The 19,263-nt window shown below is 42.5% G+C and overlaps 1 protein-coding gene across 1 annotated transcript in view; it reads left to right on the top strand.

Annotated features, from left to right (window-relative positions):
* syngap1b (synaptic Ras GTPase activating protein 1b) overlaps nucleotides 1–19,263 on the top strand; it is a 109,486-nt gene that overhangs the window by 75,565 nt on the left and 14,658 nt on the right. The window contains exons 4-6 of the mRNA XM_030750412.1: nucleotides 6,409–6,530; nucleotides 15,063–15,216; nucleotides 15,541–15,639. Coding sequence (XP_030606272.1) covers nucleotides 6,409–6,530; nucleotides 15,063–15,216; nucleotides 15,541–15,639 — 375 coding nt within the window. The remainder of the gene's footprint in view (nucleotides 1–6,408; nucleotides 6,531–15,062; nucleotides 15,217–15,540; nucleotides 15,640–19,263) is intronic.

Here is a 19,263-nt window from a genome sequence, read left to right as displayed (position 1 = left end):
TCTCCCCCTCCCTCGCCTTTTGCCAGCAGCAGCCGCAGCAGCAAAAGGGCTCCAAGAAAGGGTCCGGCACGCCCCCCTTGCCCCACTCGCTGCCCCTCTCCCCATCCCTGTCCTTCACCCTGCCCCACTCACCTGCCGCCTCCTCCTCCTCCTCCCCCTTCTTGTACTGGGGCGGAGACTGGAGGGCTGCCGGTTCGAGTCCAGTGGCGGGAGGAACATATATTGCACCACTGCCCTCTGTTGAGGTATGTGACACAAACATGGCTGAAGCAGAGACACTGGCTATGTTTGCATGCTACACAAACATTCATACAGGCACCTTTTTTCAAACAGCTAAGAATGTGCATGTGTTTGAAATGTGGCAAAGAAACATGTTCACACAATTAGGCTACGGTTACTGTTAGTAGGCATTTATTTAAAAGGTTCATACCAGTGTGTTTAAAAGTTTTTAGCTCACATATATTTTGAAATTAAAGGTATATATATTTTTTTGAATTTACATTTTTTTATACTTACTATTCCAAGCAGGCATTATTCTCATTCATATTCCAAAAATATGAGAATCAATTGTCTGAATAATCCTTTAATGGACCCATTTATCAGCATTAATGTTTGTCAAAGTTACTTCATCACTGTGCGTTAATACAGATTGGTTTTTAAAAAACATGCACAGCAATTTGTTTCTTTGTTTGTTTGCATGAACAATATTAAGGATATAAAATAATTTATATTTTACAGGGGATGAGACAAGTCAAGGCTCACCAGCACAAAAAAAAAAACTCGTGAAAATAAATGGATTAAAAGAACATACACAAAAAAGAAAACACATAAAAAAAATTAAAATAGGAAAATGAATCATACTTCCAATAATTGCCTGTTATGCATTTATATTTAATCTGTTTGTGTTTTCATAATGGCTGATTTGTTATTTTGCGTGTGCTTTTAAACTCATTTCATTTTAGAGAAAGAGAAAAATATATTTAAGGATACAGTGTGGAAAATGTCACTGCTAGATGTCAGTAGATTCCAGATTGCGATCAACTGAGTTCCGTTTCCTTACTCTTCATATTCAAGTGTATAATCCCAGCTATGGTGGCCGCTGTAGGACAAACAAGTCTGGCTGCCGTTCATCTGTAGGGAGCAGTGTTGCCAAGTCCGCTTATTATAAGCGACTTTGGGCTTGTTTTTTTCTAAAGTCGCTTGCAAATCTCGTGAGTCGCAGTTTTTTGGGCTTTTTTTGAACGTCAAGTTGCTTATTTGGGCTTGACTTTCTTTCCGAGTGAAACTCCTTGATTATCTCCCGGCGCCCCATAATAAAACAAAAGACGAGTGGTAGGTAGTTTGTCCCTTCCAAGCCCCCGTTTCCCGTTGATTGGTCCTGCCCAAGTTGACCGGGCATACACCCAAACAAGCACTCATAACTGCCCAAATTGAGGAGGCAGCGTAAGAATGAGCTCCAGTAAGTGGGGAAAAAATATAGAAAAAAATATATAATAAAGAGTGGGAGAAAGAGAGCGCACTTAAAGAATGGATCCAAGCTCAGATGGGAGACAGTGGCGCTAAAAGTGGGTGTGCACTATATGCAATGCATAGGGGCGCCGCACAAGGGGGGGGCGCCAAAACGATGCAACGAAATTATTTCTCTAGTCTCATTTTCTGTATTTAACAGCTGTGCGTATGAAATAATCAATAACAGAGGAACGGCGCTGATTAGATACCCCTGTGCTCCTTCACCTGCCCACCCCCCAAAAATAAATAAATAAAATAAATTGTGTCTGCATACACCTCTGAAAGTAGCTGCGGTCCTACTGGGAGACGTACCAAAGCCATTCCCCAGATTTTGCAAGTGTGAAATATGTGCTCACCATGCTGATTTTGTTCAACATGCTGATACAGGGAAGCACCCACAAAAAAAACAAAAAACTGTGCACCCTTCTCTTCTATGAGGCTCCAAAACACAATGAGACAAAACAAAGAAGTGAGCTATACTACTATAGAGCTATACTGTTTAAAAGCGGCCTCAGTTTTACAGTGTTGTGGGTTGCCAGTTGGGCTTCTTTTGGGCTTGTTTTAATAGAGCTGGTTGCTTGTTTCTGTCGCGAGATCTGGCAACACTGGTAGGGAGTGTAGGCTGTCAGTCCGCTGTTTACCTGAGCTGTCAGTATCCTGGGAGTCCACCTTTATTTACTCAGGAGGAGGCTGTAAAACTTTGTGAAACGAGTGCGATACAAATTGATGAGTCAGTGAAGCTCACTGCTGTTCGATGACAGCGATACTGAGGTGAGTTGTTGAGGATATCCTGAAGCGCTGCTGTTAGCCTCTGTTAGCCGCTGTTAGCTGGTGTTTGCCATGTTAGTGAATCTGTCATTGAAGTGGATCTAACTTTGTTGGACACATAGCGAATAAACTGTCATACGATGTGAGGATGTAATCAGACTGTTTTATAGGAGGGAACGTGTGATTTTTAGGACACTCGAGCCTAACATTAGCTAGCGTAATGTTAGCTTATAACCGCTGTAGTTGTTTAGCCGGCTCACTGTCAGCTGACCAAAAATGGGAGGGTCACATGAGAGGGCAATGGTGGAGGAGGAGAAAGCCATAATAAGAAATAGATAATGAAAATATACATGCACAAATGGTAAATGATCATATATAGTTTGAAAGAGCTATTTTTGATCTTTAAATTCAAAGTAACTTATAAGTTGTACTACATATGTGGCCACATCTGTAAAATGCGATGGCGGGGCAACATGGCAGCTTCCACAAACTGGCGTCCACTCCTGTGTATTTGTAATAAATTAATTCTAAGTTTATGAGAAGAGATCAATTTGTTGGAAGAAGTAATTACACACTAATCAATGCGCATTTATGGGTATTTTTTTTTACTATTAAATAACGTTTAAAAATTGCTTACTGTACCTTTAAATTCCAAATTGTATTTGACTTCAGAAGAGAGTTTACAAACTAAAACTATTATTAATGAGTCAACTAACTGAATGTGATATAAAGTAAATGTGACTTGTAGTAAATAGGCTAAAACGCACCAGATGCCTGCTGTGATTCATTAATGTCAAATGAAGATGAGCAGCATAAAAATGTTTTGTCACTATTATTTCTGGGATCAGCACGTCTCTCTTTAAACCAGACACGATGTCTGTCAGAGAGTTCAGCTGACAGTGAAACTCTTTGAGCCTGTGAGCAGAAATAATCTGTTTTTATTTCATTTGTGGCAACAAACAATCACAAGGTATCAAATGTTAACATGAAGGGGCTTAAAAGATCGACTGGCATCTTATTAAGTTTGTGCCAGCAGTCTGTGCTGCCCGTCTCCTCCTCCATCCTTTCTGCTGCCCGTTGTTACTGTAGCTGGAAACGCACGATGTGTTTTCATCCCATCAGAGGAAACTATTTGCTGCCCATTCACTGCTGCAGCATGAAAAATAGCTGCCACTGACTTGGAAATTGCAGAAGCCACATAGTCCATTACAGGAAATGTAAAGGCTCAGTTTTCTCTTATTTCATCATCTTTTCATAGTGGCTGACATGAGTGTTTTCATATCAATATTTCAGCCTCTTTGATTGGATAAGCAGTCCTGAAGGGCAGGATGAGTGTCTCAGTGTAAACACAGGATACAGAAGAAGAAAAAAAAAACTCAGTCAAAGCAAACAAAAAGAAAGTCTTTGGGATTTTTAACTCACACTTTATTTAATTCAAATCACTTGAACCCTGGAGGCAGAACTTTTACTATGTGTCCCTTAAGATAGCAACAAATGCTTATCGATGCACATTTTGCACATCAAAACTGCAGCCAATCATGTGACAGTCTTTCACGTAGGCCGTGGTGGCACAGCTTACAGGAGACTTTTGATCCCTGACTTCAGTCTCGAAGGCCAGCCTGTTCTCATTCCCAGAGCATCAAATACATGCACGAGCTCTTCTCTGGTGCATGTGTGGGTTATGGAATTAGTGAGGCTGCTCTCTCAAATACACACACTGGCTGAGCATATTTTAACTCAAGCCACATGTGCCTAATGTTCCTGAATATTAACAACCAGAGTATGAAAGTAAAAGTAAATAGGAAGCAAAACAAGTTGCATAAGGGATCAAAAGCCACAACCATCTTCTGGTTGACGAGCTTGCAACATATTCCACCACCCATCCATCCTTCTGAAGCAGACTCTGCTCCTCTTTAGAAGAGGACCATTATCTCCCAGCATCTGAAATTGCCCTGACCGACATGTCAAGGCAGAGATGCCAAAGGACACCTTATGTGCATCTCTGTGAAGCCAGCAGCATGCGACAGAATGGCAGCGTGAGACTGCTTTCCGATGGCAATGTCTCACCTAAGGCAAAACATGCTCAGCCTGGGGACAAGTGCCTTCTTAACAGTTAATTCCAGTTTATTTCTGTTTTGTTCCCTCTAAATGCTGCTGGTTTGACAATTGTTCTAGAGATGCAAGAAAAATCAGGACTTATTATTTACAGTGCTGTACTAGAAAAATTGAGTAATTGAATAGAATTTGGCATCGATCAGCCCTGAGCTGTCACTTAACCAAAAACGTGTAAAATAACATTAATGCTGAAGTAAAGCATCAGAATAAATCTCCTACTGAGACATCACGTGCCATTTTGAGCATCTTCTTTAGTCCAGACAGAATTTCATTTCATGTTTGACAATTAGTGTTTTAAAAAATTAATGACTAATTACACACAGCTATTAAACATGCACAGCAGCAAATGAGCTGAAGCACTAAATGGCACCAGCAACCTGGAATGAACCCAAAGCTGAGCCAGTAACAAAGTGCCGGAAAGCAAACGCAGCCACAGAAGCTAAAACTGATGCTCCTCCTTCGGCCCGTTAGCTCTCTTTACTGTGCTTTACTGTGCTTTATTGTGCTTTACTGTGGTTCGGGATTTTCACGCACTCTTTGAATTGAAGACTTTCTACTTTCTGAGACTTAAAGTGTCAGACGGAGCGGCTAATCAAATCAGATTTAGTCATGCAGGCTATTAGGTTGGAACCAGCAGATGGAGCCAAGTCTTTAGTCACATCCTCAAGACAGGCTTCAAAGCCATATGACTCATGCCACATGACAAGGTGTCATTTCCCTCCAGTCCTTCTCCACTGGAGTAATGCTGTTATGCTTTAGGTACTGTATATAAATGATAGCGCTTCAGGATGCACCTGAAAGCTGAATGGGTGAAGCGTCTTCGGGGGACAGTGGAAGAAAAAGCAGAGAATGATATTTCATGCATATTTGGGGACATTTAAAGCTACTGTTACAGAAATGGGAATAAAGTTAAGATTTGAGGTCTCCAAACACAAAGTGTGAAATCAGTAAATCAATAAATGTTTTAAAAAAGTGACATCATCGTTTGAGGTGACTTCATTCATTAGTATTACCAGCAGTCTCAGACCTACAACTGTTTAATTACAACATATAAGAAAAACTGAGAAAAAGCGCAGTTGCTTTAATAAAAGGTTTAAATGGATTACAAAGATTACAGTTTCCTAAAGGCTTCATTTTCTTAAAGCTTAAGAAAAGTCATCTTTTTTTAGTGACGTGACAAACGGTTATTTTAATTTTCCTGCCCTTTTTGTTATTACCATCACAGCGACAGGATACTGCACCATCATGCTCTTTGGAGACAGCCTGGGCCTTCAAACGAAGTCATGCTGCATGTTCCCTATTATCATGATTTTAGTATGCAGCCTGTTGATACAGGGGGAAAAAAATCCCTTTGAAAGCATCTGTCCAAAATATGGTGGGTGGTGATTTTTAAGTGTTGATCTGCACGAGTCTCCAGAAATGCAGTGCATGAAGGAAAAAATGGCATGGCTTAGAGCCAGAAAAACACCAAAAATATTTATGAAATATACTGATCCCTTATCAATGAACAATTCCTCATTCAGGTTCTCAGATATTTGATTGCATCATGCCCGGATTGACAACAGGATTCTGTCTCATTTAGGACAAACTGCATCCATGTGTGAGACTGTGCTGTTCTCATTGGACTGTGTGGTTCACCGCTGCCCACCACAGGATGTGTTACAGCATTGCAGTTCTCTGTAGACAGTGGATATGTGCAGAAGGATTCCATGTTGATAATAAATGTACCCTGTGCTCTCCCCATCATGCATCGTCTTTCATTTGTGTGTGTTACTCAAATGCACCTGTTACAAACCGCACCGACTTGATGGGAACCATCGGCATTCGTACCGTGATCATACTCTCCTGTCCATCCAACCACATCGACCTCTCTTCACCACTCCATCGCTCATCTTTTCCGATTCACGCCAACCACTTCTTTGTCTCTGTAACTTCTCGCCACACACCTCCTCCTTCCTCTCCCACTCCATCTGTCTGCTTTGGTCGTCGCTCTCCTCCTCCGCCGCCGCACTCCAGAGTTTCCTCAGTAGAAGGTTGAAGGGCTCAATCAAGAGGGCCAAGAGTCAGCCCAAACTGGACCGAACTAGCAGTTTCCGCCACATGATCCTCCCCCGCTTCCGCAGTGCCGACCAAGACAGGTCAGTGTGTGTGTGTGTGTGTGTGTGTGTGTGTGTGTGTGTGTGTGTGTGTAATTTTCGTGCGATGTTGTGGACCGCCAGACTGTGTTTGGCCTTGCAGTTTGCTGTTGCATTTACAGGTGTTTCTTTTTGCATCCACTTTTATAAGATCATAGGACAATCAGTGATCATTCAAATGTGCACACCAGCTGAGGATCTCTGTCAGTCTGGCAAAAACTGAAAGTATGTTTACTAGAAACTGAAAATGTCTTTAATGGAATTTTTATCTTACATGCAGGATTATAGCGTATTATTCTTTGGATTCCTATGTTGACCACTACCATCTGCTTCACTGTGGCTCTCAAACTGGCACCGAGCGCAAACATCAACTTCTGTGTCAAACTGACTTCCATGTTGACTGGTAGTGAGAACTTAGTCTCTGCATAAACTGCACGCATAAGACAGCTGTAACTGGAAAATGAAGCTGTTGCAGAAGTGCATGCTTTCTAATAGCCTGCATGGGGTAACTCCTGTGGTTGCAAAAAAAAGTCTGGTTGTATAGAAATCTAAGGGAAATAAAGGATGAAGCAGGGTAAGTTTTAGGGCAGGGCTGCACTGCTGTATGAGTGGACGAGCCTGAAGGCAGTGCATCAAGTTTGCTTGTCAGTTTTTTTTAACATTTTTCAGCATTCAGAAGGTTGTGCGCTCTAAATTTTACCCCCACACCCAGTTTGTCAGCTTAGAGTTCTCGTGTCCTGAAGCTTCTGAGGGAGAGCGTTTTCTGCAAATGAGCCACACAGATTTTTATTTTAGTAGTCTCATCACCTGCAACTTCATCCCCCCGAAATAAAATACAAATTAAAGGGTCACTGTTCTGATGTACCAGAGCAGATCCAGTGCACACTGCTCCAAAGTTCTCCACAACCCAAGGAGACAGCCTGGAAGGGGAGATTTTAATTCTATTTTTTTTTAGACAGTCTTGTAGCATAGAGTCCTGGAATGGTAACTGGAATTCTTTCTAGGCTGTGCACCCCAATGCAGTCTGGGATAGGTCCTGGGACAGGGTCTGTCTATATCAGCATCGTTCCGTGGACGTCTGTCTTTATCATCTCTTAGTCTTTATCAATCTTCTCTCATCTTTCACTGTCAGTAGCTCAAACTCCCTCCTTCTGTCTGCAGCTTGGCATCAACCTTCTGTGTGTACGTCTTCATCTCGGTCTCTGTAATCCTGTAAATGTCTATCATACTCATAAGTTGATTTTATTCTCACTGCAGCGTCACTTGCACTCAGCACCATCACCGTTTCTGTGCCGATCCGATGAAAAAACATCCCCCGTCTCACCATGGCAACCAGCAGACAGCCATATGGCGGCTGTACAGACCATAATGAGTCAGTGGGAGATTTGCTTAATTATACCTCCTCTGTATCATCTACATAGTTGCAGCAGTGCTGGAATTCTTCAGGCACAGCAACACAGGAGGTGCACGGACAACGTCTGAGTACAAAAACCTTCAGAGTAGCGATTTTTAGTTTGTGGAATAGGAGAAAAATAAATGAGGAATTATGCAGGTTTTTACCCTGTTTTCAAACAGCATCGTGAGAAAGGATTATCGAAAGCTGCTGATTATTTTGTCCATTAATCTTTGGTTTGTTCTCTGCAATATCTAAAGCCCACTGTGACAGTCATCTCCTAGTTTACCATAACCCAGAGATATTTCAATGGAAACATCAGAGCCAGCAGCATATTTTTTATTGAAAGGCCTGATATACACAACAGAGACGGGCAGAAATACTATTCTGTGTTCAGCAGGAATTAGAAATTCACCCTCCTCTTTGCATTTCTGCCGTTCTTGCTTACAGTATCATCTGATCTTGCCATGTCACATGTTTTATAAATCTGGGAGGTTGTGAAAAGTTCTTCTGTTTCGCCTGTTTTTAAACAATTTCGCGTTTCATTAACGCCACCTTCTGGCAGTGGAAGCACATTAAATGGTGCCTGTCACCAACAGAAACAAGAGAGAATACAGTTACAAAAACCATTAGATTTTATTTATAATTTAATGACTTTTTGAACATTCAAAAGTCCCAAGTAAATAGTAAATTTAAAAAAAACATAACAGGAAATTAATGAGCCTCTATGGACTGTATTCATTTATCTGTATTCTCCCACTTGACTGCTGCAGCCAGGAAAAAACATAAACTTCAAATGTGAAGGTCAGTTGTGTAATCCAAACAGAGGGCAAGAGCGCACTCAGGAGAGTGCTAACACCTTTGCAGAGCCAGGTGTCTGCCAAGGTGGGTTTCCACATGATTTATTCATTTGGGAAGCCTGTGGATGTCTATTATCCCCGGCTGACTTGAGAAGACGGAACGGACAAAAAAGTCAAGAGCGATGTGAAGTCGTGGTTGTTTGCCAAGGCCCTCGTGGCAGATCCATCATTTTTCACAGCTCCTGGTTTGCTCTGAATGTTTTCTGTCAGGGGTGCCGGTGAACATCTGCAGCTTTGTTCATTTGTATTCCTTTTTTTTTATCTTTGTTTATCCAGGGAGGGCTTGTCTTTTTTTTTTCCCAGCATAGATTGAAATTCATGCAGGCATAAATGTGCCTCTGAGCTCCCAAACAGGCTCTAAAAGCTGCAATGAGCCACATCTTTGCACATAGTTTTTTTGTTTTTTGTTTTTTTGTTTTGTTTTTTGTCCTGCAAAAAAATTTATCTGTTTTGTTTATATTAGTTATTTGTTACCATCATTTTTGTGTCCTTAAGAGACCTACTAAACACCATCTTCTGTCTTTGAGGTTTATAATTGTGCATATCTTTATGAACAGCATATCTTTAGCCTATAAAATGTCTCAAAATTGTGAAAAAGGTCCATTATGATTTCCTAAAGGTCTGAATATGCTTTGTAGTTCAGCAAACAAGATAAAAGATAAGATATCTTTATTGTCATTGCACAATACAATGAAATTTTGTTGGAGCCATCCTCCAGGTGCTGACATAATAAATACGAGATAGAAATAAAAAATATAAATAGGATAAATGAGGATCTGGTATTTACAGTGAAAATGACATAAACTGTTTATCACTCTGCATTCAGTTTTTTTGTAAATAAAGTGGCGTAGTGGATGTGAAGGTGGAGCTGTAGTTTGTTGGGTTTGTTATTGTCAGTGTTCAGCAGTGTGACAGCTCTGTGGTAAAAGCTGTTTTTCAGTCTTGAGGTACGGGTGCACCGTGTCCTGTAGTGCCTCCCAGAAGGCGGGGGGGTGAAGAGGCAGTGTCTGTGTGTGCTATCCCTGATTATGGCTGTGACCCGCCTGGTGCGGCGGGTCCTCTATATGTCCTCTAGTCTGGGCAGCTGGGTGCTGGTGATCCTCTCAGCAGTCTTGATGATACACTGGAGAGCTTTCCTGTTGTCTGCAGTGCAGCCAGAGAACCACACAGGATGTGAGGACGGACTCCATGGCTGACCTGTAGAAGCTCACCAGCAGCTGTTGTGGGAGTCGCGCTCTCTTCAAGCACCTCAGGAAGTGAATCCTCTGGAGACCTTTCTTGACTGTCGCTGTGGTGTTGATGGTCCAGGTCATGTTGTGGCAACTTGATGCCCTGCGTGACCTCCACTCTCTCGCCGCTGATTGTGATCGGGCGATGGACGAGGGGCCTCAGTCTCCTGAAGTCCAGGATCAGCTCCTTCATCTTTGCTGCGTTGAAGTTTTCTCGGCTCCAGCTCTCCAGGTTCTCGACCTCTGATCTGTAGGCAGCCTCATCGCTGGATGTAATCATGCCTACCACGATGGTGTCGTCTGCAAACTTTATGATGGTGTTGGTCTCGTGGGTGGGTTTGCAGTCTTGTGTATAGAGGAAGAAGAGGAAGGGGCTCAACAAACAGCCCTGTGGTGCGCCGGTGTTCAGGGTGATGCTGGAGGAGAACGCTCCCCCATGCGCACAGTCTGTCATGTGCTGGTGAGGAAGTCCAGGCCCGAGCTGCTCAGGTGTGTGTTGAGGCCCAGGAGGTCCAGCTTGGTGAGGAGTTAATGGGGGGAGATAGTGCTGAAGGCGGAGCTATAATCAATGAATAGTATCCGCACATAACGATCTCGCTGGTCTAGGTGGGTCAGGGCAGAGTGGAGAGCCAGTGACACAGCATCGTCAGTGGTCTAACACCAATCATAAATACAAATCTATTCAAATTCTCTAAAATAGAGAAAAATCTGCAGCCAGTAAACTTGAGGCATCTGTAGGGACGTCTTTTTGGACCAGACTGGAATATCTCACCTTTTTTATCATTCATGCCTCCCAGACACTTGATTCTAATAACTTTGGAGATATGCTGACTTTTCCTGTAGTACCACTATTGGGTTCCTTTCTAAGATGTAAGAGACACTGCCAATGAAAACTGGTGCACACATTCACTTCATCATGGGAACCCCCCAGCAGCCTAGGCCTATAGCAGCATAACTAAGGGATGGTTCAGGGTCACCTGATCCAGCCCTAACTATAAGCTTGATCATAAAGGAAAGTTTTAAGCCTAATCTTAAAAATAGAGAGGGTGTCTGTCTCCTGAATCCAAGCTGGGAGCTGGTTCCACAGAAGAGGGGCCTGAAAGCTGAAGGCTCTGCCTCCCATTCTACTCTTAAGTATCCGAGGAACCACAAGTAAGCCAGCAGTCTGAGAGTGAAGTGCTCTGTTGGGGTGATATGGTACTATGAGGTCTTTGAGATAAGATGGGGCCTGATTATTCAAGACCTTGTAGGTGAGGAGAAGGATTTTTTTTTTCCCCCATTTACATGTCTTTGCATAGTGGTTGTTGTCAGGCCTACAGCAGAGCTCAGCTCACCTTCTCAGTATCACTGTCTTTGTTTCTAGTCTTACATCCCTGAGGGTTTTTTTTTTTCCAGGTGTGTAATTCATCAGTTGTGTTGCACTAACTGTAATTTGCAAGGGGTGTGTGTGTGTGTGCGTGTGTGTGTGTGTTTCACTTTTATGTCTGTCCTCTGAGACCTTGCATAGACCTCCTTTTTACCTCCAGCACTCCTCCTCTCATCTCAATCCCTTCATCCATCCTGACCCTTGTGCTTTCTCCTTTCCCTTTCTCTTTCATTCCTCTAATCCATACTCTCACTTTCTTCCTCTCCAAAGGATCCACTGTTTACATAATCAACATGATTTCCTCTGAGAGGTCTTCTCCCTCCATCCCTCAGGCCTCAACCCTTTCTCTCTAAGTCTTTCCTTCTCTTACATCCTTTCCTGACCTCCCCCACTCTTTCTCTCGTCTCTTCTATGGTACCCTCAATCTGACTCATTCCTTTGGGTCTATTTTTATCTCTCCCTCTCTCTATGTTTCTCTCCCTCTCAGTCCCATACATGCATTCACTGCTCTGTTGAACGTTATGATCGAACATGGACAAAAACAGTTTGAGTCAAAGCAGGGGAGAAGCCAAGAGTTGGATGCAGAGCGCTGGATATACAGCATCTTTTCCATCTTTGCGTTTTCCTAATTTACCTCCACCTTTTCTTCTGTGAAGGGCTTCATAACGCCTGACCGTCTGTCCTCGCTATCTGGTTAGACTCATTGTGTCATCATGTGTTTGTTTCAGTGGCTGTGTGATTGTTTCCTGAGCTGGTCTGTGATTTTTACCTGCTTCTTTGCATGCATGTGTGGGTGGGAGTAGGTGATGATGAATGGGCTTTAGCGCAGACCGTGTTCGCTTGTTTGTGTGGGCTGTGAGGACATGTGTGTGTCAGGATTAATGATTTATTAAGAATAGTTTTAAAATACTGTTTCCTGTAAACTGTTGTAGGTCGTGCGTAGTTGTTCGCACATACAGTTATTGGAGCCTCAGTTCCTTATATTGTGTGAGACTTATTGAAACGTGCAAAGATGATTAGAAATATAGTGTATGAGTCAAAAACGGAGTTTGCTTGAAGGTCAGGATTTACACAGCTGGAATCACAGATTTTAAGCAGTCCTCAGGAATAGTTCTCCAGACTTCTTGAAGGATTATTCCAAAGTTCTTCTTTGGATGTTTTGTTTCATTCTCAAGATGATCCTGCGCTGCTTTAATGATGCTGAGGTCCGAGCTCTGGGGAGGCCAATCCATGAATGATACTGTTCCATTGTTTTTCTATACAGATGGTTTTGGCACTTTTCTGTTCATAATTCCATCAATTTTGACAGGATCCCCAACACCACTGTTCCCCAGCCAGGACAGAGTCTCACAGTGTTTTACAGATGGCTGTAAACTCACTGTTGTTCCTCGCTCCTGACCTCCTGGATTCATAACTCTCCTGACCTCCTGGACGCTCCTGACCTCCTGGATTCATAACTCTCCTGACCTCCTGGATTCATAACTCCATGAGACTTGTTGCCACTGATTTTGAGCCCAGCTTTTGTGTGATGTGGGATACCTCAGCCTTTTCTCCCAATTTTCCTTCCTTATTAATGGCTTCTTGACAGCCGCTCTTCCACTGAGACCTTTTCTGATGAGGCTTCAGTGAACAGTAGATGGGTCAGCTGCATCTCTCAGGTCTTGTCAGGTCTTTGCTGGATTTTTTTTCCTGTTTCCTAAATACATGACTGTCAGATACTCTTCATCTGCTGTAGGCCTGTCACTTTGTCTTCTGTCCTCCACTTTTCCACTTTACTCAGATATTTTAAAGATATGTTCCACACCATGCTGAGATATGCCGAGTTTTCAGATGATAGATCTTTGGGAATCACCTTGTTGGTTCAAAAATACTATTTTATGTCCATCAAACTATGTTATCATTAGCATGGCATTTTTTGTAGATTCAAATAAAGAAATGGGAACAAATTATATGTTTTTGAGACAAACTGCTTGTAACAAAGTGCATAAAAATTCAGTTTGAAATTGGTTCTTTGCTAAGTTGTCTGTTGAGTAGATACAACACTGGGTCATCCCTTGAGTTAAGTGCCTTTTTGATGCTTGAATTATTCATGAGTCAGTGTTAAGGCTGAACAAACAACAACAAAAACATTTAAAAGGTCAGGTACAAGGACTGGACTGTACATGAGTGAAAAAGCAGCCAAAGTCCAAAGAAAAACCAAATATAAAGAAATGAGGGCTGGCTAAAGAGTGCAGTTTGTAGCAGATTGGCTTATGAGAATTTGTAGATACATTAAAACCTTTCGTATTGCATCCCCACATGGAAAATTAAAAAAAAAAGGGGACCTCTTATATAATGATGGGAGCATTTTTAGTGCATTTTTTATGTATTATGATGAGTGCTTTATGTCCAGTGTCGACACCGCCTCTTACCCCAGGATAGCTGGGATAAGCCCCAGCTCCACCCCTGAGTAATACATGATTTGGCGCTTTTTGTGAATACTCTCTGAATTTTATAAATATAGGTTTCCAAATGTAAAACTGTTTCAAAGTCGATGTAAATTATTAAACTTTATCAAATTAATTAAACTTTTCTTATTCAGTTTGATTCTATCTACAATATTTTATCTGCACATTTTATTTGGATTATAAATATAGTTCTTGTATTTTTTAATAGCAGTTATAAGAAAGTGTAACTAAGTATACTTAGGTGTACTTACATTTAAGTATATCTTTAGTAGCACTAATACTTATTATTAATACCTGTTAGATTATTGCTTTATCGAGTATTCCACACTTTTATTTTTCTTGGCTATGAGAGGTCCCCATTACCTACAATACTTTATTTCCTTGTTTTAAAATGAATTCTTATAATCACGCTGCATGAGAGAAATGTTAAAGTGGCCGCCTATATGTATAAATCATAGTATGCTGATGTATATTTGATTTTATTTTTGCAAGCACTAATTTATAAATATTTGTACATGATGTGTTGATAGGCGGTGGGGGTGGAGCCTGTCCCAGCTATGATTGGGCAGGAAGCGGGGTACACCCTGGACAGGTGTACAGTGTGTCGCAGGACTCACACAAACACACCGACAACCACTCACGCTCACATTCACACCTGCGGCCAATTTAAAATCACCAATGAACCGAGCAAGCATATGTGTGGGAGGAGGGTGGAGTGCCTCGAGAGAACCCACGCAGGCACGACATGCAGACTCCACACAGGTGATGTGGAGCTGTGGAGTTTGCATGTTGCTCGTTTGTCTGCTCAGGTTCTTTCTGAGTACTCTGACTCCAACGTTCCAAAGACACAGTTGTTCAGTTAATTGGCCTTAAGTGTGAATATAAGTGAGAATGGTCATCTGTCTCTATGTGATGGCCCTACAACAGACTGGTGACCTGTACAGGGTGTATCCTGCCTCTCGTCCAATCACAGCTGGAATAAGCTCCAAACCCCCCATGACCCTGAATAAGATAAGCGGATGGATGGATGGATGGATGGATGGATGAATGGATGGATGTTCTGCAGCACTTGTTTGGCTGTTTGTCAACACACAAGATAAAGATGAAAATGCAAAGCAAAAAATCTGGAGAATTAGCATACAAAAAGAAATCACCTGTAATTTCTTGAACACTGAAGTCTAAGCGACCTTTAATGAAAGAGCCGCTTCTCTCCTCACTCTCCCAACTCTCGCTCCCCCAGGACCCGTTTGATGCAGAGCTTCAAAGAGTCCCACTCCCATGAGTCCTTGCTTTCTCCCAGCAGCGCTGCCGAGGCGCTGGACCTCACTCTGGATGAGGACGCTATCATCAAACCTGTGCACTCGAGCATCCTGGGACAGGAGTATTGCTTTGAGGTGAGAACTGAACTGCTCAGTGGACAAACAATGGTGCACTCACACACCACGTACAGTGTACAGAGCAGGAAATGACACTAAAACTGTTGTTCCACCCTGACAAGTGATGTGCAATGAAAACATGATTTTTTTTTTTTAACATGTGAAAATTAAAATAAGGACATTTAAACGAGCCTGAGTCCTCTCAGCTTTTCCATCACCTGTTCATTAGTGGAGCATGACAGAGGTTGAGAGTGAATACAAGTCATTATTTTGGCGCCTTAGCTGCAGTCTCCATAGTGACTAATGGCTGTGGTTGTTGAATTTACCATTGGCTAACCTCAGGTGACTACGGCATCGGGAACCAAGTGCTTTGCGTGTCGCTCAGCTGCAGAGAGAGACAAATGGATCGAGAACCTGCAGAGAGCTGTCAAGCCCAACAAGGTGAGGGGAGAGAAAGGGATGCGGTAGAGGAAGAAAAAAGGATGATCCCTCTGTCTGTGTGTCTCTCTCTCTCCTCCCCGTCTCCCGTTGTTGTGTGTTTTCAATAAGAGCGCACCGCTTCATTTCTCTGTGTGAACTCCATCCTCGTGTCTGTGTGTGTCTGTGTTGAACAATTTAGTGGCTTCTCCAAGCAAAATATTAAAGCTGCACAAGGTAATGTGGAAGGTGGAAGGACCCAAAATGCTGTTTTGAAAAACCACAAATCAGGTAATGTGATAAGTGAATTGAACACAGTGGGTTGATGTTTACCTGCACAGCATGTCTGCGATACTTTGATAGGGAAGTAAAAGATTTAACGCTCGTGAATCTGGGACTTTTACTGCTGCTCTCTAAAGACAATGGGCCTCATGCAAGAAACACAAGAGAAGCTGTGGCAGTAAGAAATCTGTGTGCATTTTTTCTAATGTGCAAACAAAAACTCTCCAGAGCCAGAAATAAACCAGCTAGGAAACAACAAAACACAGAGCTAGAGAACATACGAGGATACGACGAGGAACGTAGACAATATGGACACATGAGGGAATCGGGGAGATGAGACACACCAGGGAGCACAGCTGACACAAACCACTGAAGAAGAGACAAAATAGAGACGAGACTATCAAAATAAAGGCAGGAAGTAACTAACACTGAGACAGAAAATTAAATATGGAGAAGAGAGACCGAGGATGACAAACACTAATGAGACTGGGACTGAAGGGAAAAAACAACCTAACAACAAAAGCAGGGAACTAAGGGCACGGAAACAGAACAAGAAACACAACTGGATGGAGGACAAGATACACCCGACACAACTAAATAGGGAAACTAGACAACCATGGGAACAAGACACAGAGAGACAAAACAGACACAGGAACACAGACTTGGCCTGTCTTTAAGTGTTTTCTTTTAGACGCTTTAATATGACTGCACACACTGGGATCATACACTACACTGCCAAAAGTATTCACTCATCTGCCTTCACACACACACACACATGAACCTGAGTAACATCCATCGTTAATCCAGAGGCTTTAATATGATGTGGGCCCTTTGCAGCTATAACAGCTTCAGCTCTTCTGGGAAGTCTTTCCACTGGTTTAGGAGTGTTTATGGGAATTTCTGACCATTCTTCCAGAAGCACATCTGTGAGGTCAGACACTAATGTTGGAGAGAAGGCCTGGCTCACAGTCTCCACTCTAATCCATCCCAAAGGTGTTCTATCAGGCTGAGGTCAGGACTCTGAGCAGGCCAGTCAAGTTCTTCCACACCAAACTGGCTCATCCATGTCTTTATGGAGCTGCTTTGTGCACTGGTGTGCAGTCATGTTGGAACAGGAAGGGGCCATCCCCAAACTGTTCCCACAGAGTTGGAGCATCAGATTGTCCCAAATGTCTTGGTATGCTGAAGCATTAAGAGTTCCTTTCACTGGAACTAAGGGGCCGAGCCCAACACCTGAAGAACACCCCCACACCATAACCCCCCCTCCACCAAACTTTACACTTGGCACAATGCAGTCAGACAGGTACCGTTCCCCTGGCAACCACCAAACCCAGACTCCTCCATCAGAGAAGTGTGATTCATCCCTCCAGAGAACACGTCTCCACTGCTCTAGAGTCCAGTGGCGGCGTGCTTTACACCACTGCATCTGACATTGAGCTTGGTGATGGAAGGCTTGGATGCAGCAGACAGTTGGTGACCTCTGTGCAATAATGCTGGCGTTCATACCCTAGGAGGAGATTTTATTGAAAGAGTATCATCCTGCAAATATTTGGGTATTTGGTTGGATGAAAAAAGCTAAAGGTAGCTTTAGGTTTTTATTATCAAAATATTGCCTGTTTTATTTTATCAGTTAGGAAGAAACATGTGCAGACTGCACTCTTAAATGTTCCTGATTATAGTGACATTATTTAATATGCATGCTGCCTCCTTTCAGTTTATCACAGTTCTTTGCATTTTATATCAAATTTGTTGTCCAGTACACATCACTGTGTACTTTATAATTTTTGTTTCTTGGCCTTCATTAAGTTTAAGGAAACAACAGCGCTGGTATATTTTTATGTACAAAGCTATTTTGGGTAAACTTCCTTCTTACCCATGTAAATTATTAATGCCTTCACACAGCAGCTATGATTTGGACCAGTCTTCAGAGCACATAAAGCTCAATGATTTTGTCTCTTTGGGAGAGTTTAGAGCTCTTCTGTAACTGAAGAGTGTAACTGCTATTCATAAGCTGGACCTTGTATTATTTTGGCTCTACTTGTTTTATTCTGGTTGTGTGTTTTGGTGTTTTGTAGTGCTGTGCCTTCTTGGCCAGGTCTCCTATGAAAAAAAGAGATGTTAATCTCAACAGATTTCCTGGTTAAATAAATAAAAATTAAATAAATAAAACTGTGGACCTCAGCATCCTCTGACCCCACTCTGTGATTTTACAAGGCCTGCCACTTCATGGCTGAGCTGCTGTCATTCCCAATCGCTTCCACTTTGTTATAATCCCACAAACAGCTGACTGTGGAATATTTAGCAGTGACTGGACTTGTTGCACAGGTATCATCCTATCACGGTACCACGCTGGGGTTCACTGAGCTCCTGAGAGCGACCCATTCTTTCACTGATGTTAGTAGAAGCAGTCTGCATGGCTAGGTGCTGGTTTATACACCTGTGGACATGGAAGTGACAGGAACACCTGAATTCAATGATCTGGATGTTGAGTGAATACTTTTGGTGATATAGTGTATGTGTTGGTCACCAGTTTTACAGACACTGAGGAGAACAGGTAGACATTTGGTAAATAGCAGTTTTAGGGGCATTGATTTTGCTAAAGAAAGCTTCTTTCAGACGCTCCCTTATTCACAGTGGGTTGTCACAGCGGATGGATCCACATATTTGATTTGGATGCCGTTCCTGCCGCAGCCCTCTCAGGGATTTGTGTCTCCTCCTGGTCTCGAAACAGGGATTTTTCACATATTAATCATTACACTACTGATTATGCTAATGATCATACATTTTGTGCACCTGAACAGTTTACAGTAAGTTTGTGCAACCAGTGGAGTTTAAACCACTTGCATTAACTAATTAAACAAATGTATGATGGTGTTTTTACATGAGGTCCATTTTCCGTGTGTTTGGATCTGACGCCAGCTTCTGCAGATGACATGCTTTTAATTTTTTTTAAACACTGCTGTGAGATTGAAGCACACGAGAGGGCGTATTTTCATGTGGTGCAGCTTTAAGGTATAATGATTTTATTTGCATCTTCACAGCTTAAAAATAGACTTTTTTCCCTTCATGTTGGCTCCATTTAAAATGAATATCCTAATTTCATCCCAGATTTCATAGTAAAGTAAAACTGTCCCATATTTCCCCTCAGTGTTATTAAAAGCGAACAGCCATGTGAGAGCCGCAGCTTTGATGGCAACCGGGGACTAACGGGTTATTAAGCGAGACTGAGATGAAACATCACCAGAGTTGAATGCCTCGTCCAGATGCTCCGGCCGCGGGGGTCCTGGCTGAGTCATGGAGCTCCAAGGACTCCAAATGGGCGCTTTCTCCAAAATGTGCCCTCCTCCTCCTTCCCCTAAACAACAC

Source organism: Archocentrus centrarchus, chromosome 16 (genome assembly GCF_007364275.1).
Source record: "Archocentrus centrarchus isolate MPI-CPG fArcCen1 chromosome 16, fArcCen1, whole genome shotgun sequence".
Taxonomy (NCBI): domain Eukaryota; kingdom Metazoa; phylum Chordata; class Actinopteri; order Cichliformes; family Cichlidae; genus Archocentrus; species Archocentrus centrarchus.
The sequence above is the reverse complement of the archived record's forward strand: the minus strand, read 5'-3'. Positions and strand labels throughout refer to the sequence as shown.